The sequence below is a fragment of the Entelurus aequoreus genome, linkage group LG08 (genome assembly GCF_033978785.1).
Source record: "Entelurus aequoreus isolate RoL-2023_Sb linkage group LG08, RoL_Eaeq_v1.1, whole genome shotgun sequence".
NCBI classification, from domain to species: Eukaryota; Metazoa; Chordata; class Actinopteri; order Syngnathiformes; family Syngnathidae; genus Entelurus; species Entelurus aequoreus.
Window position 1 is genome coordinate 2,163,179 of NC_084738.1, and position 25,999 is coordinate 2,189,177.

Genomic DNA, 25,999 nt, shown 5'->3' on the forward strand with positions numbered 1-25,999 from the left:
CCAGTATAGTTCTCAGTGTGATTTTTATTATTCAAAACAAAATAATTGTATTGATTTAAAAACAAGTTGTAATTTTTGCAACTAATAATACTTATTTTAGAATGATATAGAATAACAATTCTTATTCTATTATCACAAACTCCCCTGTCACAATAATACGGAACATTAGGTCGCTTTTTTTCAAATACAAACTATTTAATTTCACATTTATGTTAGATATAATATATATTATTTATTTATATTATATATATTTCATATTTATATTGTATTGTTTTTTTATTTAAATCACTATCACAACGTTGTATGCATCAGCAATTAAATAGGAAAACTGTATTTATTCTATTATTACACACCCACCTGTTACAATACAAGTAAGAATCATTAAGTTGTTTTTTTTGTTGTTGTTTTTTATTTATTTATAGAATTTAAATATTTAATTTGATATTTTCATATATTTTTTTATCACCTTTTTGTGGGGATTATGTGAAGGTGTCTCTGCGTACCTTTTTAAAAGCACTTATAAATACAATTAATTAATGTTATTATTATCACAATATTGATTTAAGTGATTTAAACCAAAAATAATTAGTTTAAATGCTTTAAATACAGTATACATTTTTATAGTTACTTTTTAGTGGATTTTTGTTTTTGTTTTTAAAGAATTTTGAATGTAGTTATGTTTGTTTTATATTTATTGGTAATAAAATGATAAATTTGTTTAAGTAAATGGCATAAAAAAATAGTTTTAACTTTAATTTATATTATACTTATTTTAAAATTGAATAGAATAACAATCCTTATTCAAACTCACCTGTCACAATACTACGGAACAGTAGGTAGCTTTTTTCAAATACAAACTATTTTATTTCACATTTATATTAGATATAGTATATATTATTATTTATTTATATTACATGTATTTCATATTTATATTATATTGTTTTTATTTATTTATATCACTATCACAACTTTGTATACTTCAGCAATTAAATAGGAAAACTTAATTTATTCTATTATTACACACCCACCTGTCAAGATAATAGTAAGAATCATTAAGTTGTTTTTTTGTTGTTGTTTTTTTTATAGAATTTAAATATTTAATTTAATATTTTTTCTTCTTTTTTTATCAAATTTTTTGGGGATCATGTGTAGGTGTCTCTGCGTACCTTTTTAAAAGCACTTATAAATACAATTAATTAATGTTATTATTATCACAATATTGATTTAACTGATTTAAACCAAAATAATTAGTTTAAATGCTTTAATTACAGTATATACCGATGTTTTTATAATTACTTTTCAGTGGATTTTTCGTTATCTTTTATTAAATATTTTTAAATCAGTTTGTTGTTGTTTTTTTTAATAATTTTGAATATAGTTATGTTTGTTTTATATTTGTTGGTAATAAAATGATACAATTGTTTAAGTAAATGAAATAAAAAATAGTTGTAACTTTAATTTATCATATATCTTTTAGTTAACACGTGATGCGTTTCTGTGTATATTTTTTTATCGCATTTTTGGGGTATCATGTGTAGGTGTCTCTGCGTACCTTTTTAAAAGCACTTATAAACACAATTAATTAATGTTATTATTATCACAATATTGATTTAACTGATTTCAACCAAAAATAATTAGTTTAAATGCTTTAAATACAGTATATATTTTTATAATTACTTTTTAGTGGATTGTTCGTTATCTTTTATTAAATATTTTTAAATCAGTTTGTATGTTCTTTTTGAAAGAATTTTGAATTTAGTTATGTTAGTTTTATCACATTTTTGGGGGATTATGTGTACTTTTTTAAAAGCACTTATAAATACAATTAATTAATGTCATTATTATCACAATATTGATTTAACTGAGTTAAACTAAATAATTAGTTTAAATGCTTTAAATACAGTATATATTTGTATAATCACTTTTCAGTGGATTTTTCGTTGTCTTTTATTAAATATCTTTGAATCAGTTTGTATTTTTCTTTTTTTTAAAGAATTTTGAATGTAGTTATGTTTGTTTTATAACATTTTTGGGGGATTATGTGTAGGTGTCTCTGCGTACCTTTTTAAAAGCACTTATAAATACAATTAATTAATGTTATTATTGTCACAATATTGATTTCACTGATTTAAACCAAAATAATTAGTTTAAATTAGGGATGTCCGATAATGGCTTTTTGCCGATATCCGATATTCCGATATTGTCCAACTCTTTAATTACCGATACCGATATCAACCGATACCGATATCAACCGATATATGCAGTCGTGGAATTAACACATTATTATGCCTAATGTGGACAACCAGGTATGGTGAGGATAAGGTACTTTTTAAAAAAAATAGTAAAATAAGATAAATAAATTAAAAACATTTTCTTGAATAAAAAAGAAAGTAAAACAATATAAAAACAGTTACATAGAAACTAGTAATGAATGAAAATGAGTAAAATTAACTGTTAAAGGTTAGTACTATTAGTGGACCAGCAGCACGCACAATCATGTGTGCTTACGGACTGTATCCCTTGCAGACTGTATTGATATATAATGTAGGAACCAGACTATTAATAACAGAAAGAAACAACCCTTTTGTGTGAATGAGTGTAAATGGGGGAGGGAGGTTTTTTGGGTTGGTGCACTAATTGTAAGTGTATATTGTGTTTTTTATGTTGATTTAATTAAAAAAAAAACAAAAAAAAACGATACCGATAATAAAAAAAAACGATACCGATAATTTCCGATATTACATTTTAACGCATATATCTAGTTTAAATTATTTAAATGCAGTAAATATTAATTAATATAACTACTTTTTAATGGATTTTTCGTTATCTTTTATTTAAAAAAAAAAATTTTAATTGTATTTTTTTAAAATAATTTTGAATGTAGTTATTTTTGTTTTATATATATTGGTAATAAAATGATACAATTGTTTAAGTAAATGGAATAAAAAAAATAGTTTTAACTTTAATGTATTACATATTTTTTAATTAACACGTGATGTGTTTCTGTGAGCTATGTACTGAATGAACTGAGCCTTATGGCAAAAATTAGTTGCATGTGTCCAGTCATTATATTATTTACTATGAATTTTTGACTCACGGCCATTGCTTGTGAAGTTCCACAGAGATGAATCTTGTATTTGAAGATCTTCCAGATGTACTTTTTGTCACGCTCCTCATCCAGGAAGTGTTGCATTGATGTAGCTTACCAGATTTTCTCAAAGCTGCACAGCAGAGACGTTAGTCCAGATGGACGCTCGGCCGCACGCTAACATGTTTGACCGTGAATTTTTATTTTATTTTATTTTTTTTACGTCCCGCAGGCAGGCATCTACGAGGACGACCTCTATGACGGGGGCTGGTGCGCCGGGAGGGACGACCCGCTGCAGTGGTTGGAGGTGGACGCCAGGAGGCTGACCAAGTTCACAGGGGTCATCACACAAGGCCGCAGCTCCCTCTGGTCGTGAGTTCGCCGGCACGCCAAAGCGCAGATGGCCACGCAGCGGGGATGTAAAATGTCTGCTGGTGAAGGATCACCGAGGGGGAAAAAAAACGGGGGGGATTTTCCATCTTGGCACCGGAGTGGCATCCTTTCATCATTACCGTATTTTCCGTACCATAGGGCGCACCGGAATATAAGGCGCACTTCCCGATGAGCGGGTCTATTCAGGTCTATTTATAGGGCGCATATTATGATTTTCTTCTAAATTTAAAACCTTTCCTTGTGGTCTACATCAGTGTTTTTCAACCACTGTGCCGCGGCACACTAGTGTACCGTGAGATACAGTCTGGTGTGCCGTGGGAGATTATGTAATTTCACGGTTAAAAATATTTTTTGCAAACCGGTAATTATAATCCGCACATGTGCCGTTGTTGAGTGTCTGTGCTGTCTAGAGATCGGCAGAGTAACCGTGTAATACTCTTCCATATCAGTAGGTGGCAGCATGTAGCTAATTGCTTCGTAGATGCCGGGAGGCAGTGTGCAGGTAAAAAGGTATCTAACGCTTAAACCAAAAATAAACAAAAGGCGAGTGCCGCTAAGACAAGGCATTGAAGCTTAGGGATGGCTATGCAGAACGAAGCTAAAACTGAACTGGCTGCAACGTAAACAAAAACAGAATGCTGGACGACAGCAAAGACTTACAGCGGGTGGAGCAGCAGACGGCGTCCACAAAGTACATCCGTACATGACATGACAGTCAACAACGAAATAGGAGCGCAAGACAAGAACTAAAACACTACACACAGGAAAACACCAAAAAACTCCAAATAAGGCACGACATGATGTGACAGGGGGTGACAGTACACCTACTTTGAGACAAGAGCTATAGTGATGCATGCTTGGTCATGGTTTGAATTCATATCCAAAAATTGCGAGAAGTACTTTTTACTGTTAAAATCGGCTGCTGAGTTTCATTTTTTAGTGTTTTTTGCTGGCGGTGTGCCTCTGGATTTTTTCAATGAAAAGAACGTGCCTCGGCTCAGAAAAGGTTGAAAAACTGGTCTACATAACATGTAATGGTGGTCAAAATGTTGCATGGATGATGTTTTACAGATCATCTTCAAGCCGCTTTCTGACAGTCGCTTCAGGATGCGCCGTTTTGTGGGCGGTCTTATTTACGTGGCTCACCTTCGGCGGCGTCTCCTCCCCCGTCGTCTTTGTTGTAGCGGTGTAGCGTGCAAGGACGGGGAGTGGAAGAAGTGTCAAAAGATGGAGCTAACTGTTTTAATGACGTTCAGACTTGACTTCAGTCAATAACGGAGCAGCATCTCCTGATCCGTGGCTCACGAACAACGCCAGAAATGTGTCCCGTGAAAAACCGTCCAAACAGAACTCTCTAATAACTAAAGATCCTTGGGTGAATAATGTAAACTCACTACACCAGTATGTTTTAGCGCTTTCATGGCGATTTTACTGACAGATATAAGTAAGAACTTTACACTACTTCATACTTGCCAACCTTGAGACCTTCGAATTCAGGAGATTCAGGGGCGGGGGGTTTGATGTGTGGGGGGTGGGGTTGAGGTGCGGGGGGGGGGTTTGGTGGTAGCGGGGGTGTATATTGTAGCCCGGAAGAGTTAGGGATGCAAGGGATTCTGGGTATTTGTTCTGTTGTGTTTATGTTGTGTTACAGTGCGGATGTTCTCCCAACATGTGTTTGTCATTCTTGTTTGGTGTGGGTTCACAGTGTGGCGCATATTTGTAACAGTGTTAAAGTTGTTTATACGGTCACCCTCAGTGTGACCTGTATGGCTGTTGACCAAGTATGTCTTGCAGTCACTTTCGTGTGTATGCAGAAGCCGCATACAACATGTGACTGGGCCGGCACGCTGTTTGTATGGTGAAAAAGTGGACGCGTCGACAGGTTGTAGAGGACGCTAAAGGCAGTGCCATCACGGCACGCCCTTAGTATTGTTTTCCGGGTGAAAATCGGGTAAAATTCGGGAGAAATTCGGGAGTCTCCCGGAAAAATCGGGAGTGTTTGCAAGTATGCACTACTTTATATTAGAAATGGCAACAGCGGAGGATGAATGTCCCATAACAAGAAGATAGAAAACTGACTGCAAAGGCGGACGCGCACACATTTTCAGGACTTATGCAGATCCCAAATACAGATCAGCAGGTACCAAAAGGTAAGAAAAGTTGCTTTTGCGTAATATTGCGAAACAAAAACGCCGGATAATATGTCTTACCTTATACACACACCATAATAATACTGGTATGTTGAAGCACAGTACAATCCATCAAGCGGTGCGGCTTCATAGCTTACCAAAGTCGTACTAAAACATTTTGATAGATTTTTGAGCGCCGTCTGTAATGTTCTATATTTTCAATGGAACATATAACATTTTGGTGTTGTTTACTGTCCTTATATTGCAGTCTACACATATCTCTTATGTGTGACTGCCGTCATATTGCAGTCCACGCGTATCTCTTATGTGTGACTGCCATCTACTGGTCACACTTATCATTACACCATGTACCAAATAACCAGAATTTTTCCGTACATAAGTTAAAGTTAAAGTACCAATGATTGTCACACACACACACACTAGGTGTGGCGAAATTATTCTCTGCATTTGACCCATCACCCTTGATCACCCCTTGGGAGGTGAAGGGGAGCAGTGAGCAGCAGCGGTGGCCGCGCCCGGGAATCATTTTTGGTGATTTAACCCCCAATTCCAACCCTTGATGCTGAGTGCCAAGCAGGGAGGTAATGGCTCCCATTTGTATAGTCTTTGGTATGACTCGGCCGGGGTTTGAACTCACGACCTACCGATCTCAGGGCAGGCGCACTGTCGATTTTTGAGAAAATGAAAGGATTTTAAGTACGCCTTATAGTCCGAAAAATACGGTACTTTTAAATCCGTAGCTGTGTGGTTTTTACTTTTAAAGTTGCAATTCAGTCAAGTTATTGCAACCAAGGAGTGTAAATTTGCCATTTAGTTGCAAAACCAGCTCGGTGGCATAGTGGTTAGAGCAGGGGTCACCAACATGGTGCCCGCGGGCACCAGGTAGCCCGTAAGGACCAGATGAGTAGCCCGCTGGCCTGTTCTAAAAATAGCTCAAATAGCAGCCTTTACCAGTGAGCTGCCTCTATTTTTTAAATTGTATTTATTTACTAGCAAGCTGGTCTCGCTTTGCCCGACATTTTTAATTCCAAGAGAGACAAAACTCAAATAGAATTTGAAAATCCAAGAAAATATTTTAAAGACTTGGTCTTCACTTGTTTAAATAAATTCATTAATTCTTTTACTTTGCTTCTTATAACTTTCAGAAAGACAATTTTAGAGAAAAAATACAACCTTAAAAATGATTTTAGGATTTTTAAACACATATACCTTTTTACCTTTTACATTCCTTCCTCTTCTTTCCTGACAATTTAAATCAATGTTCAAGTAAATTTTTTATTTTTTTTTATTGTAAAGAATAATAAATACATTTTTTAATTTAATTCTTCATTTTAGCTTCTGTTTTGTCGACGAAGAATATTTGTGAAATATTTCTTCAAACTTATTATGATTAAAATTCAAAAAAATTATTCTGGCAAATCTAGAAAATCTGTAGAATCAAATTTAAATCTTATTTCAAAGTCTTTTGAATTTATTTTAAAAAATTTTGTTCTGGAAAATCTAGAAAAAATAATGATTTGTCTTTGTTAGAAATATAGCTTAGTCCAATTTGTTATATATTCTAACAAAGTGTAGATTGGATTTTAACCTATTTAAAACATGTCATCAAAATTCTAAAAGTAATCTTAATCAGGAAAAATTACTAATGATGTTCCATAAATTATTTTTTTAAGTTTTTCTCTTCTTTTTTTCGGTTGAATTTTGAATTTTAAAGAGTCGAAATTGAAGATAAACTATGTTTCAAAATGTAATTGTCATTTTTTTCGTGTTTTCTCCTCTTTTAAACCGTTCAATTAAGTGTAAATATCATTAATTATTAATAATAACATAGAGTTAAAGGTAAATTGAGCAAATTGGCTATTTCTGGCAATTTATTTAAGTGTGTATCAAACTGGTAGCCCTTCGCATTAATCACTACCCAAGAAGTAGCTCTTGGTTTCAAAAAGGTTGGTGACCCCTGGGTTAGAGTGTCCGCCCTGAGATCGGTAGGTTGTGAGTTCCAACCCCGGCCTAGTCATACCAAAGACTATAAAAACGGGGCCCATTACCTCCCTGCTTGGCACTCAGCATCAAGGGTTGGAATTGGGGGTTGAATCACCAAAAATGATTCCCGGGCGCGGCCACCGCTGCTGCTCACTGCTCCCCTCACCTCCCAGGGGGGTGAACATGGGGATGGGTCAAATGCAGAGGGTAATTTCACCGCACCTAGTGTGCGTGGGACAATCATTGGAACTTTAACTTTTTTTTAAAGAGCTGGGGGGGGGTGTTTTTTATGATGGTTGTAGAATTTCAAGCGCTAACAATTAATTAAATATCCATTCATCCATCCATTTTTTTTTTTTTTTTTTTTTCATCCATCCATTTCCTACCGCTTGTCCCTTTGGGGTCGCGGGGGTGCTGGAGCCTATCTCAGCTGCAATAATCTTTATTTCTAGGGATGTCCGATAATGGCTTTTTTGCCGATATCCGATATGCCGATATTGTCCAACTCTTTAATTACCGATACCGATATTAACCGATACCGATATCAACCGATATATACAGTCGTGGAATTAACACATTATTATGCCTAATTTGGACAACCAGGTATGGTGAAGATAAGGTACTTTTTAAAAAAATGAATCAAATCAAATAAGATAAATAAATTAAAAACATTTTCTTGAATAAAAAAGAAAGTAAAACAATATAAAAACAGTTACATAGAAACTAGTAATTAATGAAAATTTGTAAAATTAACTGTTAAAGGTTAGTACTATTAGTGGAGCAGCAGCACGCACAATCATGTGTGCTTACGGACTGTATCCCTTGCAGACTGTATTGATATATATTGATATATAATGTAGGAACCAGGATTTTAATAACAGAAAGAAACAACCCTTTTGTGTGAATGAGTGTGAATGGGGGAGGGAGGTTTTTTGGGTTGGTGCACTAATTGTAAGTGTATCTTGTGTTTTTTATGTGGATTTAATAAAATAAAAAAATTAAAATAAAATAAAAAACCGATACTGATAATAAAAAAACCGATACTGATCATTTCCGATATTACATTTTAACGCATTTATCGGCCGATAATATCGGCAGACCGATATTATCGGACATCTCTATTTATTTCTATTTTTGTCATTTCAAATTATTTTTATTCACCCCGGCTTCCACCCGTGTGCAGCTGGGATAGGCTCCAGCACCCCCCTGTGACTCCACAAGGGACAAACGGTAGAAAATGGATGGATGGATGGATATTTTAATTTAATTTGGATTTTTAATTCATTTATTTTAGTTTTTATTATTATTTTCATCATTACTTTTTGTGTATGTATTTTTTTTTTTTAAACGTGACCACTAGACAGAGACACGACACCAAGGGTATCCAAAGTGTGGCCCGGGTCGCTTTGTACGTGCTAATCTGTGACGTCATCCGGGAGATGTCCGATGGGATACGCAGTGGTGGTCTACAGCTACACGTTGCTACTCACATCTGCAAAGGGATGCGTTGGCTCCTTATGTCACGCGAGTGTACATAATGATGTGGCCACGCCCACCACCCCAGCTGCAGAGGCTCAAACAGCCCCCGGGCGAAGCATCCGTGCACGCCGCTGCCGTGCCGACAGGCGTCAGGAATCAAGCGGGATGTGTGTCAGATGATGCGTGATGGCACCCCGCCGCAATATCACGGCAAAGACGAAGGCGCATTATCCTTCACAACAGACGGACTGAAAGGGGGAAAAAGTTGCGCTCACGGGTTGACTTTGCCGCGCGATAACATTTGACACGTGTAACTTTGAGAGCGGAATGCTTGGCGAGAGCTGCAGCTAGCGCCATCTAAGGCCCGCGAAGGCAGCCGTGCCTGACTCTCCACAATTAGCTCCCTCGCCCGTGTGGCTGTCTGCTAGCTCTGGGCCTTCTATCCACAACAGCGCCTTAATTAGCCGAGCCGGGAATTCCTTCGAGGCCGGACCACCACAGCACTAAAACGTCTTCATGTGAGCGAGAGCAGGAATCTCATCTCGCTCGCGCTCGCTTCGGCATTCTCGGGCAGGATGCATCGCCGCTGACCTATTTCGCTGACGGAAGACAACTCTCCCTGCTCTCCATGTGTGTCACCCGTTGTACCGTGCAACTTTGATCTGGGTTCTTTCAAGTCCTAATTTTAGGTTTTTCCTTTATGGGTTTTGACTGTCAAAAGATAGCTACTTCATATTGGCGTAGTGAGTTACGCAAAAAAAACATAACGTCAGCGTCTAATTAAAGTTAGTAACAAATCAATATGTATATATATATACACTATTGTGAGGTTCAAACACTGATGACATCTATTAAACAAGACAAGAAGCAAGGAATTAGACAGAATTCAATTTAGCTCAATTGAGGAGAAACGCGTAGACACTGTACCCTTGTACAGTGTCATCCCACGCTCTTAATGCATTCTAAACATTAAATAAATGCGATCAAAAGTCCACTTACAATGAAGCCTATGAAGTATATGAAATCTGCCTATGAAGTCCTTAAAAAAACATCCAAACACCTCCATTAAAGTTTTACATACAAAACACAAAATCAGTGAAGTTGGCACGTTGTGTAAATGGTAAATAAAAACAGAATACAATGATTTGCAAATCCTTTTCAATTTATATTCAATTGAATAGACTGCAAAGACAAGATTTTTCATGTTCAAACAGAGAAACTTTTTTTTTGTTGTTGCAAATAATCATTAACTTAGAATTTAATGGCAGCAACACATTGCAAAAAAGTTGTCACAGGGGCATTTTTACCACTGTGTTACATGGCCTTTCCTTTTAACAACACTCAGTAAATGTTTGGGAACTGAGGAGACACATTTTTGAAGCTTTTCAGGTGGAATTATTTCCCATTCTTGCTTGTTGTACATCTTAAGTTTGTTCAACAGTCCGGGGGTCTCCCTTGTGCTATTTTAGGCTTCATAATGGGAGACAGGTCTGGACTACAGGCAGGCCAGTCTAGTACCCGCACACTTTTACTATGAACTATTAAGTTATTGAACGTTGTGGTATTTTAGGCTTCACATTGGAAGGATTTTTATTGTGCCTTATAGTCGTAAAAATACGGTACATAAAGTGTTGGCTTGAACTGAATAGGTTCCCAAGTTCCATGGCGGCAACGTGATAGGGGACACCCCTTATCCTTTTGCTGATTGGTCTGTCATGAGGCCATGTTGCTTGCACTTGCCCAACGTAAAAAAAAAGGTTCAAAAAGTCTTAATCTAAAAAAATTAAAATTTTATCAGAAAAATAAATAAACTGTAAAAAAAAAAAAAATACATTTGAATCTGAAAAACAAGCTCAAATATCAAAATATATGAAAGTGAAAAATGTAAATAAATAATTAATTCAAAAGAATTGTAAGTGTGAATAAAAAAAAACAAATATATATATATATATATATATATATATATATATATATATATATATATATATATATATATATATATATATATATATATATATATATATATATATATATATATATATATATATATATATACTGTATATATATATATATACAGTATATATGTATATATATATATACTGTATAGGGGCGGTATAGCTCGGTTGGTAGAGTGGCCGTGCCAGCAACTTCAGGGTTCCAGGTTCAATCCCCGCTTCCGCCATCCTAGTCACTGCCGTTGTGTCCTTGGGCAAGACACTTTACCCACCTGCTCCCAGTCCCACCCACACTGGTTTAAATGTAACTTAGATATTGGGTTTCACTATGTAAAAGCGCTTTGAGTCATTAGAGAAAAGCGCTATATAAATATAATTCACTTCACTTAGTATATATATATATATATATATATATATATATATATATATATATATATATATATATATATATATATATATATATATATATATATATATATACTGTATATATATATATACAGTATATATATATATATACACTACCGTTCAAAAGTTTGGGGTCACATTGAAATGTCCTTATTTTTGAAGGAAAAGCACTGTACTTTTCAATGAAGATAACTTTAAACTAGTCTTAACTTGAAAGAAATACACTCTATACATTGCTAATGTGGTAAATGACTATTCTAGCTGCAAATGTCTGCTTTTTGGTGCAATATCTACATAGGTGTATAGAGGCCCATTTCCAGCAACTATCACTCCAGTGTTCTAATGGTACAATGTGTTTGCTCATTGGCTCAGAAGGCTAATTGATGATTAGAAAACCCTTGTGCAATCATGTTCACACATCTGAAAACACTTTAGCTCGTTACAGAAGCTACAAAACTGACCTTCCTTTGAGCAGATTGAGTTTCTGGAGCATCACATTTGTGGGGTCAATTAAACGCTCAAAATGGCCAGAAAAAGAGAACTTTCATCTGAAACTCGACAGTCTATTCTTGGTCTTAGAAATGAAGGCTATTCCACAAAATTGTTTGGGTGACCCCAAACTTTTGAACGGTAGTGTATATACTGGATATTAAAACTACAAATAATTGCGTGTTTTTCAGAATTCAACATAAAGACTTGAACTTTCAAGTACAAAACTTTTGACTCCATATTCCTCTAGCAGAGTGAGCAGGGTTACGTAAAAAGTACACCGGCGTTACTAGCCGATGAATATCTTCGTCAGTTTGACGCATTAATAACCGCCGACCGTGTGATCCCGTCCACATAATGATAGTAATAATCTGTCTTTTGTGCGCCGTGTTTCCAGGAGCGACTGGGTGACCTCCTACAAGGTGATGGTGAGCAACGACAGTCACGCCTGGGTTACGGTGAAGAACGGCTCGGAGGACATGGTGAGCAGGAAGCCGTGTTGCGCAAAAACAAAGCTCAGACATTTCACTACGTTGGGATAGTGTTGTAACCATACCAATATTTTGATACTTTTCGGTACTTTTCCAAATAAAGGGCACCACAAAAAAATGACATTATTAACTTTTATTTTAACAAAAAATCTTAGGGTACATTAAACATATGTTTCTTATTGCAGTTAAGTCCTTAAATAAAATAGTGAACATACAAGACAACTTGTCTTTTATTAGTAAGTAAGCAAACAAAGGCTCTTAATTTAGCTGCTGACATATGCAGTAACATATTGTGTCATTTTCCACTCTATTATTTTGTCAGCATTATTAAGGACAAGTGGTAGAAAATGTATTATTAATCTACTTATTCATTTACTGTTAATATCTGCTTACTTTCTCTTTGAACATGTTCTATCTACACATCTGTTCAAATGTAATAATCACTTATTCTTACTACTCAGTGGCCTAGTGGTTAGAGTGTCCGCCCTGAGATCGGTAGGTCGTGAGTTCAAAACCCCGGCCGAGTCATACCAAAGACTATACAAATGGGACCCATTACCTCCCTGCTTGGCACTCAGCATCAGGGTTGGAATTGGGGGTTAAATCACCAAAAAATGCTGCTCACCGCTCCCCTCACCTCCCAGGGGGTGATCAAGGGTGGTGGGTCAAATGCAGAGATCATTGGAACTTTAACTTTAACTATTACTCACATATAAACATTTGTAAATTTTTGGCAGACATACAACCACTTCTTCCTACCCACTTCTCTAAAGTGGGCTGGCTCAGGGTGGAGGACAGAGTTAAACAACTTGCACTGAGCCTAGTCTATAAAATCCGCTACACCTCCCTGATACCGAAGTACATGTCAAACTACTTCCTTAACGTAAATGACCGCCATAACCACAACACCAGGGGGAGCTCCACTAGCCACGTTAAACCCAGATTCCGAACTAACAAAGGTCTTAACTCATTCTCTTTCTATGCCACATCAATGTGGAATGCGCTCCCAACAGGTATAGAAGAAAGGGCATCTCTATCCTCCTTCAAAACCGCAATAAAAGTTCACCTCCAGGCAGCTACAACCCTAAACTAATATGCTAATAATCAAATGTAAACAATCAAATGCAGATACTTTTTCTTATGCCTTCTGATCTCTCTCTCTCTCTCTCTCTCTCTCTCTCTATGTCCACTACTTGATGTCCATATCCTACCCCCCCCCCCCCCCCCCCTCCACACCCCTGATTGTAAATAATGTAAATAATTCAATGTGATTATCTTGTGTGATGACTGTATTATGATGATAGTATACATCAGGGGTCACCAACCTTTTTGAAACCAAGAGCTACTTCTTGGATAGTGATTAATGCGAAGGGCTACCAGTTTGATACACACTTAAATAAATTGCCAGAAATAGCCAATTTGCTCAATTTACCTTTAACTCTATGTTATTATTAATAATTAATGATATTTACACTTAATTGAACGGTTTAAATGAGGAGAAAACACGAAAAAAATGACAATTAAATTTTGAAACATAGTTTATCTTCAATTTCGACTCTTTAAATTCAAAATTCAACCGAAAAAAAGAAGAGAAAAACTTAAAAAAAATAATTTATGGAACATCATTAGTAATTTTTCCTGATTAAGATTAATTTTAGAATTGTGATGACATGTTTTAAATAGGTTCAAATCCAATCTACACTTTGTTAGAATATATAACAAATTGGACCAAGCTATATTTCTAACAAAGACAAATCATTATTTTTTCTAGATTTTCCAGAACATAAATTTTAAAATAAATTCAAAAGACATTGAAATAAGATTTAAATTTGATTCTACAGATTTTCTAGATTTGCCAGAATAATTTTTTTGAATTTTAATCATAATAAGTTTGAAGAAATATTTCACAAATATTCTTCGTCGACAAAACAGAAGCTAAAATGAAGAATTAAATTAAAAAATGTATTTATTATTCTTTACAATAATAAAAATTTTTTTTACTTGAACATTGATTTAAATTGTCAGGAAAGAAGAGGAAGGAATTTAAAAGTTAAAAAGGTATATGTGTTTAAAAATCCTAAAATCATTTTTAAGGTTGTATTTTTTCTCTAAAATTGTCTTTCTGAAAGTTATAAGAAGCAAAGTAAAAGAATTAATGAATTTATTTAAACAAGTGAAGACCAAGTCTTTAAAATATTTTCTTGGATTTTCAAATTCTATTTGAGTTTTGTCTCTCTTAGAATTAAAAATGTCGGGCAAAGCGAGACCAGCTTGCTAGTAAATAAATACAATTTAAAAAATAGAGGCAGCTCACTGGTAAGTACTGCTATTTCAGTTATTTTTAGAACAGGCCAGCGGGCTACTCATCTGGTCCTTACGGGCTACCTGGTGCCCGCGGGCACCACGTTGGTGACCCCTGGTACATATGATAGTATATATCTGTATCATGAATCAATTTAAGTGGACCCCGACTTAGACAAGTTGAAAAACGTATTCGGGTGTTACCATTTAGTGGTCAATTGTACGGAATATGTACTTCACTGTGCAACCTACTAATAAAAGTCTCAATCAATAAACAAGTAAATACCAAATAATTAGCCTAATAATAATGATAATAATAATTTAAACTAGAGATGTCCGAGAATATCGGCCAATAAATGCTTTAGAATGTAATATCGGAAATTATCGATTTTTTTTAATTTCATTATCGGTATCGTTTTTTTTGTTGTTGTTTTTTTTTAATTAAATCCACATAAAAAACACAAGATACACTTACAATTAGTGCACCAACCCAAAAAACCTCCCTCCCCCATTCACACTCATTCACACAAAAGGGTTGTTTCTTTTTGTTATTAATATTCTGCTTCCTACATTATATATCAATACAGTCTGCAAGGGATACAGTCCGTAAGCACACATGATTGTGCGTGCTGCTGGTCCACTAATAGTACTAACCTTTAACAGTTGATTTTACTCATTTTCATTAATTACTAGTTTCCATGTAACTGTTTTTATATTGTTTTACTTTCTTTTTCATTCAAGAAAATGTTTTTAATTTATTCATCTTATTTTATTTGTATTTATTTTTTTAAAAAGGACCTTATCTTCACAATACCTGCTTGTCCAAATTAGGCATAATAATGTGTTAATTCCACGACTGTATATATTGGTATCGGTTGATATCGGTATCTGTAATTAAGGGTTTGGTCAATATCGGAATATCGGATATCGGCAAAAAGCCATTATCGGACATCCCTAATTTAAACACCTTATGATTGTGAGAAACGGGAATTATAATTAATGTTTTCGATATTTGAGGAATACAAGTTTCCTCCAATACAAATTTTACATTTGTTTTGGACGATACCACAAATTTAGGTATCGATCCGATACCAAGTCGTTACAGGATCATACATTGGTCATATTCAAAGTCCTCATGTGTCCAGAGACATATTTCCTGAGTTCATAAACATAATATACTTTTTTTTTTTAAACTAAAGAAGATGTTGTGATGCCAAAAAATATCGACATAGTAGTATCGACTAGATACGTGCCTGTACTTGGTATCGTTGCAGTGGATGTCAGGTGTAGATCCACCAATGGCGGTTGTTTACATGTTGATGCCGGTGAGCCACGGTGTGTAGTGAAGCATGTTTAGCTATTCCTCGTCCTGCAGGGATGATACTTGTAAGAAACGTACTTTATTTGTCGCCATGAAGACGAAGATTAGTGATTTAGAAGTAGCTAAAACACTGCAGACTGCGGATGGACGTTAGCCGCTAGCTAGCTAGCCATGTCTTAAAGCAACTCTTCCTGAGGGCGTTTTTAGTGTTATAACTTCACATTTATCGTCGGTTTTTAAGCCAAAATGCGTCCGTTCTCCCTTTTCTGTCTACACACTGTGTCTGCTTGTAAGTACTCCTCTGCTCGAAAAACCAGCAATGTCACGACGTGACTTCGACGTGGGACCGCTACGTACAGAGACCGTATCGTACCGAAAATGATTCATTAGTTTATAGTTGATAGTTTATATAGTTTATTTTTCTTCGGTCAATCGTCAACAAAATAAACAAACAGTTGCACATTTATAGATTGAAAATGAAAATGTTGCAGACCGAAAGGGTTTAGGCTGAAGTTGAACACTTATTGCGCCTAACCCTGTAAACAAAGTCAAGTACGAGATGAGCTTCCGAAATTTATGAAATGCCCTTTGTACAACATATTATAAATACACATTATACACAACATAAACACAGTTCAATTATATACACAGTAGAGATGTCCGATAATATCTGCCTGATAAATGCTTTAAAATGTAATATCGGAAATTATCGGTATCGGATTTTTTTTATTGGTATCGTTTTTATTTATTTTCTTTTTTTTTTTATTAAATCAACATAAAAAACACAAGATACACTTACAATTAGTACACTAACCCAAAAAACATCCCTCCCCCATTTAAACTCATTCACACAAAAGGGTTGTTTCTTTCTGTTATTAATATTCTGGTTCCTACATTATATATCAATATATATCAATACAGTCTGCAAGGGATACAGTCCGTAAGCACACATGATTGTGTGTGCTGCTGCTCCACTAATAGGACTAACCTTTAACAGTTATTTTTACTCATTTTCATTAATTACTAGTTTCTATGTAACTGTTTTTATATTGTTTTACTTTCTTTTTTATTCAAGAAAATGTTTTTAATTTATTTTATTTTATTAATTAAAAAAAAAAAAGACCTTATCTTCACCATACCTGGTTGTCCAAATTAGGCATAATAATGTGTTAATCCCACGACTGTATATATCAGTATCGGTTGATATCGGTATAGGTAATTAAAGAGTTGGACAATATCGGGATATCGGCAAAAAGCCATTATCGGATATCCCTAATACACAGTAAAGGCATGTGAAATATCCTTGTACACATATTAAACCTTTGTACCAATTATTACTATATACAAACAATTATACTTCCATTATTATTTATATCCCACATTTAGTATTTTAATTAACATTGATCATAGTATTAACTACTGTGTTGATTCAAGAATGATATATTTTTCCAAGACATTGGTCTTAAATAGAGATGTCCGATAATATCGGCCGATATATGCGTTACAATGTAATTCCGGAAATTATCGGTATCGTTTTTTTTATTATCGGTATCGGTTTTTTTGTTGTTGTTGTTGTTGTTTTTTTTAATTAAATCAACATAAAAAACACAAGATACACTTACAATTAGTGCACCAACCCAAAAAACCTCCCTCCCCCATTTACACTCATTCACACAAAAGGGTTGTTTCTTTCTGTTATTAATATTCTGCTTCCTACATTATATATCAATAGAGTCTGCAAGGGATACAGTCCGTAAGCACACATGATTGTGCGTGCTGCTGGTCCACTAATAGTACTAACCTTTAACAGTTAATTTTACTAATTTTCATTCATTACTAGTTTCTATGTAACTGTTTTTATATTGTTGTACTTTCTTTTTTATTCAAGAAAATGTTTTTAATTTATTTATCTTATTTTACTAATTTTTTTAAAAAGTACCTTATCTTCACCATACCTGGTTGTCCAAATTAGGCATAATAATGTGTTAATTCCACGACTGCATATATCGGTTGATATCGGTATCGGTTGATGTCGGTATCGGTAATTAAAGAGTTGGACAATATCGGAATATTGGATATCGGCAAAAAGCCATTATCGGACATCCCTAGTCTTAAAGTGTTTTTTAAATGTGTGAATGGAATTGGAACATTTTAAGGAATCATCCAAGCTGTTCCACAGTTGAACCCCCCTGACAGAAACACATCTACTTTTTAAGCTCGTTCTTATGTTTGCTTTCTGAAAGACAGCTGAACCTCTGAGGTCATAGGGATTCTCTCTGGGTTTAAACCTCTCCTGTAGACACCGAGGCAGCATGTGGTTATGAGCTTTGTGCGCCACAATAGCAGTGTTGAGGTCAACAAGATCGTGCCGTTTTAATGTTTTTAATTTAATAAACAGAGCATTGGTATGGTCATGATAATCTGCATAATTTACAATTGTAATCGCTTTCTTTTGAAGTAAGAATATAGAGTTGATGTTTGTTTAGTAATTGTTACCCCAGATTTCAACACAATAATTAAAGATATGGGAGTACGAAATAATTATATAACATGTTAAGAGCCTTTTGATTTACGGAGTTTTTGATTTTATGTAACATAGCAATATTTTTTGCCATATTTGTCTTAAGTATATTAATGTACAGTTTCCAATTTAATTTATCATCTATATCAGTGTTTCCCATAAACTGCCAAGATACCTGTGGCGGTGGGGGCGTGGCTATGAGCGTGGTCACCATGACATAATCGAGCAATTTGCATAATTTACTACAATGATATGATTTTCTCTAAAAAGGCTAAAAAAATGTATACTTACTAATTAATAATAACAGTTTTGTTTTAAACGTCAATCCATCCATCCATCCATCCATCCATTTTACAATATAATTACAACACTTTATGTACATATTTATATATAGATTTGAACAATAAGTTATTCACTGAAATATATTTATTAATTGTGGTTCTTACAAAAAATATATCTTATAAAATATAAAAGCTAAATTGTCTCTTAAAGCTCTGCCCCTTTAATTAGTGCATACTAAATAATTTAACTTTAGCCTACTACTACAACCATATTATTTACCAGCAACATAAAGTGAAACAGAGGCAGAGGTGTCCTGCCACAGTCAGTAACAAATAAACAGAAAACAGTAGTGGTCAAATACAAATAAGGCAACAAGAGAAGTATCCTACACTTCTCTTTTGTAAAGTAAATCTGAACAGCCTATATGGGCATCTACATCAACTATATGATTTGTCTGAGAAGCTGGACAGGACAAAAAAAATAAAAAAAATAATTTTTATTTTTTATTTGTGGCGGACGTAATTCTTTCGTGGCGGGCCGCCACAAATAAATGAATGTGTGGGAAACACTGTATATAGATTCCCAAAAATGTTGTTGAACACACCCTTTCTATCTCCACATCATCAATTCTTATGTTATTTTTCCTATTTCCAAAAATTATATATTTTGTTTTATTTAGGTTGATTGATAGTTTATTGGCATCAAACCATTGCTTTACTATGTGGAGTTCACTCTCTACAGTCTCTAAGAGTTGGCCAAGGTCTTGCCCAGAACAGTACAGACTTGTATCATCAGCAAAGAGAATACAGTTGAGTTTTTTAAAGATTTTACAGATAGCATTAATATACAATAAAAACAATTTTGGTCCCAGTACAGAACCTTGGGTTAGTATCGCGGTACTATACTAATACCGGTATACCGTACAACCCTACTTTGGGAGCATTTGGGAGATTTCCCATTTAACAAGAGATTTAATGAGCTGAGAGTGGACAATAAACGGCCCTCAAAGGGGACGAGGAAGCTCATCTCGAGCTCCCGCCACCGCCGAGCTCATCATCGACTCGAAATATTGATCACATAAATGTGATTAAGTCGATGCTTTCTGTCCTGATTAAAATGGTTGTCGCGGGGCTGCGCCGAGGGGAGTCATTTAGCCTCCGCGACAGGACGCCCACTCGCCAACCCGCTACCCTTTGGTGCCAAATGCCACTATTTGTCTTTCCAAATGCCAAAAGGTCCAATGGAACACCGTGGGCGTTTAAACGTACAAGCAGAGGTGGGTAGAGTAGCCAGAAATTGTACTCAAAGTAAGAGTAATGTTACTTTAGAGATTTATTACTCAAGTAAAAGTAAGGAGTAGTCACCCAAATATTTACTTGAGTAAAAGTAAAAAGTATGTGATGAAAAAACTACTCAAGTACTGAGTAACTGATGAGTAATCTGTTCGTTTAATGATGACGGCGACAAATAATGCACAAAAACATAAAAATAGCAATGAGCAAATTCAGAGCCAGGAATATCTCTTAAGCAACTAAAACTTAGACTTAAACTTAGACTTCCTTTTTATTGTCATTCAAATTTGAACTTTACAGTACAGATAAGAACGAAATTTCGTTGCATTAGCTCATGGTAGTGCAGGATAAAAGAGCAATAAGGTGTAGATATAAATAAATAAATAGGTTACTGTACAGATAAATATATTGCACTTTTTCACATGCATCCGCGTTTATGGATATATGTTATATTGTCTTTATTATTCCAGCGAGTTAATCCATTTTGGGGGAGTTGAGGGGATAATTATGATGCGTTCAAGAGCAAACAATAATATATATTAAATAATAATACATTAACATGAAAAAAATTATGGCAAATTGAGCCACAACAACTTAACAGCACCATAAGCTCAGTAGGCAGAGATTACAAAGGAAAATAACAAGTTAGCCTTTACGCCAGGCCTGGGCAATTATTTTGACTCAGGGGCCACATTTAGAGAAAAAAATGTGTCTGGGGGGCCGGTATATCTATTTTTAGAAACACTAATACAAAACCTCACAATAATGTCTGATTGAATGCTAAAAACTTTATGACAGACCGCCTTAAAAAACGTAATGGAATTGTACATTTTTCTATGAACGATAAAACACTGACTATTTACAAAATATGAATGTCACACCCTCTTTCGGTTGACATATTTTACAATCAAGTGAAAGGCAACAAAAATGCAACAAACAGTGAAATATGAACGCGCAGGGTACAAAATAAACCCACCTACAATCTGATATATCACTAAGCTTTAGACCTTTGTTGTGAAAATCTCCTTCCGCGTCTGTGGAAACGCTTCCCGCCCACACTGCTTGGTGCCTCGTCTGAGCTGCTGTGACGTAGATTACCATAGTAACTAATTAGAAGACCATAGTAACTAATTACATTACCATAGTAACTAATGAAATTACCATAGTAACTAGTATATCATCCATAAACGCAGATTCCAACCATTGAAATACTTTGTATAGTTCAAGACTTAACAGTCATTAGAAAACATGACTGCACATCATCATGGCAGCTACACTTTCCATCTTAAAAATCTAACAAAAATTATTTGGGAATATCCGGTGGGCCAGATTGAAAAGCTTAACGGGCCGCATGTGGCCCCCGGGCCTTAATTTGCCCAGGTCTGCTTTACGCAAACCATAAACTGATAGGTGTGGGCTGCATCTGGGAACACACTGATTGGTGTTTTTATGCATGTGTGTGTGTGTGTGCGACTGTGCGTGTGTGTGTGTGTGTGTGTGTGTGTGTGTGTGTGTGTGTGTGTGTGTGTGTGTGTGTGTGTGTGTGTGTGGTGTGTGTGTGTGTGTGTGTGTCTATGAGGCTGCAGTACGTTAATAAATGTCCCCACACGATGTACATTTGACAGTGATTCATAGCAGGGAAGCTAACATCAGCCTACGGTGACAGCCAAAATATCTACTAACGTTACTTACCGCCATGTGCTTCCTCAAATTTGACGTTGAGTTCATGTAAGCTTAAGCTTGTTAATCATGTGACCGCCTGGCTCTGTTTGATTGGTGAAACGGAGTCAAACGTCACCAGTGACTGCATCTGATTGGTGAAACGCAGGCATGCCATAGGTCCTACTTTGAAGGTCTGTCTGACGAACCAAAACAAACAAAGCGTGCATTAACAGATCGATAAAAATCAGTAGCGAGTAGCGAACTGAATGTAGATAAATGGAGCGGAGTAAAAGTAGCGTTTCTTCTCTATAAATATACTCAAGTAAAAGTATGTTGCATTAAAACTACCCTTAGAAGTACAATTCATCCCAAAAGTTACTCAAGTAGATGTAACGGAGTAAATGTAGCGCGTTACTACCCGCATCTGCGTACAATAAAGTACCGACTTGGCGCTATAGTAACACAACTGCACTGTTCTGGAAACATCATAATATTTGCCCGAGTCCTGACTCACCCTGGTGTTTGCCTCAGTAGATCTTCAGGGGGAACCGGGAAAAAGAGATCCCGGTGCGCAACGTTTTCCCGACCCCTCTGGTGGCCCGCTACATCCGAGTGAACCCTCAGTCCTGGTTCACCAGCGGCAGCGTCTGCATGAGGGCGGAGATCCTCGGGTGCCCCTTGCCAGGTGCGTGTTAGATATACAGTCGTGGTCAAAAGTTGACATACACTTGTAAAGAACATAATGTCATGGTTGTCTTGAGTTTCCAATCATTTCTACAACTCTTTTTGTTTTGTGATGGAGTGATTGGAGCACATACTTGTTGGTCACAAAAAACATTCATGAAGTTTGGTTCTTTTATGAATTTATTATGGGTCTACTGAAAATGTGAGCAAATCTGCTGGGTCAAAAGTATACATAACAGCAATGTTAATATTTTGGCAAGTTTCACTGCAAAAAGGCGCTTTTGGTAGCCATCCACAAGCTTCTGGTGAAATTTTTGACCACTCCTCTTGACATACTTGCCAACCTTGAGACCTCCAATATCGGTGGGTGGGGAGGGGGGTTGTTTGGGGGCGGGGTGCGTGGTTATTTACAGCTAGAATTCACCAACTCGAGTATTTCATATATATATATATATATATATATATATATATATATATATATATATATATATATATATATATATATATATATATATATATATATATATATATATATATATATATATATATATATATATATATATATTAGGGCTGCAACAACTAATCGATTAAATCGATTAAAATCGATTACCAAAATAGTTGGCAATTAATTTAGTCATCGATTCGTTGGAACTATGCTATGCGCATGCGCGGAGGCTTTTTTTTTTTTTTTTTTTATAAACCTTTATTTATAAAATGCAATATTTACAAACAGCTGAGAAACAATAATCAAAATAAGTACAAAAACAGTACAAAACAGCGCCAGGGCGGCGGTGAGGCTACGTCTCATGAGGTGGCGTAAGCTAGCCAATGATGTGGTCATGTGCAGCTCACGTGACGACGGCGTCTCCTTTGCTGGAAAAATTCGAAAAATGGCGCAGGAAAACACTACCGATAGTTTAGCGGAGAAACATCTTGAGGTTATTGCTTCAATGGAGAAAAGTGTACGACCTAAGTGGTCAAAAGTGTGGGAACACTTTACTTTAAAGACTTCAAAGAAGAGCGTTTCCTGCAAAATGGCACGGAAGTACAACATTGCTTCAGGAGCACCTGAAGAAGAAACATGTTGGAGCCATGGATGAAGGGAAGAACTCACAGTACGTAACTTTTTAAGTCCATAGTGGCAACAAGCATTCATGAGTTCAGCTTTTTTATGAGTAACGTTAAAAGTTATGCCTTTGTTGCATCGCGGGGCTGATAATGTGTCTCCGGCACATTTGACTCCGTTTTGAGAGAGAAAACGCAGGGTTACCAATTTGGAAATAAACGTAACGGACAGAAATATCTCAGGTTGGTTTCATAATGGATCAATGTAGCTGGGCTGATAAAGCTATATAAATATATTTAGATTTGAGTGACGCTTTAGTATAACTAAACGTTATGAAGGTGCTGGAATATTTCATGCTATTATTCAGAGGCAGCCTAAAATGAATCCTTTATTATTCACAACAGAAACGTGTACAATATCTGATTCAGTTCTGATGAGTTACATTTCTGTGTTATTATTGGTGTATGCTGCACCCCCAATGTCCACAACATGGTGCCAGTATGCTGTTTTTTTTTCAATAAAATACTGGAAAGGATAGAAATGTAGTTTGTCTCTTTTATCCGATTATTAATCGATTAATCGAAGCAATAATCGACAGATTAATCGATTATCAAATTAATTGTTAGTTGCAGCCCTAATATATACATATATATATATATATATATATATATATATATATATATATATATATATATATATATATATATATATATATATATATATATATATATATATATATATATATATATATATATATATATATATATATATATATATATAATGTATGAAATACTTGACTTTCAGTGAATTCTAGCTATATATATATATATATATATTTTATTTTATTTTATTTACATAGAAAAAAGAAAAAAAATACTTGAATTTCAGTGTTCCAGTGGCTATACATTAGATGGCAGTATTGTCCTGTTTAACTTCTCCGTTCATGATGAGTATATCATTTCGGCCGCCATGTCTGTAATTTCCTCGTTCTTCTGCTTCGTCTCCTTGTTGTGTGCGCAGTTGTGCACTCTCTAAAAGCCCTAGATGTTATGACGTCTTTGGGCAGGCAAGCTGTTTATTTTGTGGGAAAGCGGACGTGAGAACAGGCTGTCCCCACTCAGTCTCAGGTCCGCATTGATCTGGAGGGGGCGTGGCCTCCAGCTCCGGCTGAATACCGGGAGTTTGTCGGGAGAAAATCTCTGCCGGGAGGTTGTCGGGAGAGGCGCTGAATATCGGGATTCTCCCGTTAAAAACGGGAGGGTTGGCAAGTATGCCTCTTGACAAAATTGGTGCAGTTCAGCTAAATGTGTTGGTTTTCTGACATGGACTTTGTTTCTTCAGCATTGTCCACACGTTTAAGTCAGGACTTTGGGAAGGCCATTCTAAAACTATAATTCTAGCCTGATTTAGCCATTCCTTTACCACCTTTGACGTGTGTTTGGGGTCATTGTCCCATACTTGCCAACCTTGAGACCTCTGAATTCGGGAGATGGGGGGGCGGGGCGGAGAGGGGTTTGCGGGGGGTGGGGTTTGGTGGTAGCGGGGGTGTCTTTTGTAGCGTCCCGGAAGAGTTAGTGCTGCAAGGTGTTCTGGGTATTTGTTCTGTTGTGTTTATGTTGTGTTACGGTGCGGATGTTCACCCGAAATGTGTTTGTCATTCTTGTTTGGTGTGGGTTCACAGTGTGGCGCATATTTGTAACAGTGTTAAAGTTGTTTATACGGCAACCCTCAGTGTGACCTGTATGGCTGTTGATCAAGTATGCGTTGCATTCACGTACGTGTGTTTAACAGCCGCATATAATATGTGACTGGGCCGGCACGCTGTTTGTATGGAGGAAAAGCGGACGTGACGACAGGTTGTAGAGGACGCTAAAGGAAGTGCCTTTAAGGCAGGCCCTCAATATTGTTGAAATCGGGAGAAATTCGGGAGAATGGTTGCCCCGGGAGATTTTCGGGAGGGGCACTGAAATTCGGGAGTCTCCCGGGAAAATCGGGAGGGTTGGCAAGTATGCATTGTCCTGTTGGAACACCCAACTGTGCCCAAGACCCAACCTCCGGTCTGATGATTTTAGGTTGTCCTGAAGAATTTGGAGGTAATCCTCCTTTTTCATTGTCCCATTTAAAACACCAGTTCCATTGGCAGCACAACAGGCCCAGAGCATAATACTACCACCACCATGCTTGATGGTAGGTATGGTGTTCCTGGGATTAAAGGCCTCACCTTTTCTCCTCCAAACATATCGCTGGGTATTGTGGCCAAACAGTTCAAATTTTTGTTTTATCTGACATCACATGGACAAAGATAAGACCTTCTGGAGGAAAGTTCTGTGGTCACAATATCCAGCAATATGTCTGGAGGAGAAAAGGTGAGGTGTTTAATCCCAGGAACATAATGCCTACCGTCAAGCATGGTGGTGGTAATATTATGCTCTGGGCC

The 25,999-nt window shown here is 36.0% G+C and overlaps 1 protein-coding gene across 4 annotated transcripts in view; it reads left to right on the plus strand.

The window, feature by feature from the left end:
• The window catches only part of cpxm2 (carboxypeptidase X (M14 family), member 2), a 92,242-nt gene that overhangs the window by 36,665 nt on the left and 29,578 nt on the right, over positions 1-25,999 (plus strand). For all 4 annotated transcript variants that reach the window (XM_062055323.1, XM_062055325.1, XM_062055324.1 and 1 more), the window contains 3 exons: positions 3,321-3,460; positions 12,340-12,424; positions 22,347-22,497. In XM_062055323.1, the coding sequence (XP_061911307.1) occupies positions 3,321-3,460; positions 12,340-12,424; positions 22,347-22,497 (376 nt within the window). The remainder of the gene's footprint in view (positions 1-3,320; positions 3,461-12,339; positions 12,425-22,346; positions 22,498-25,999) is intronic.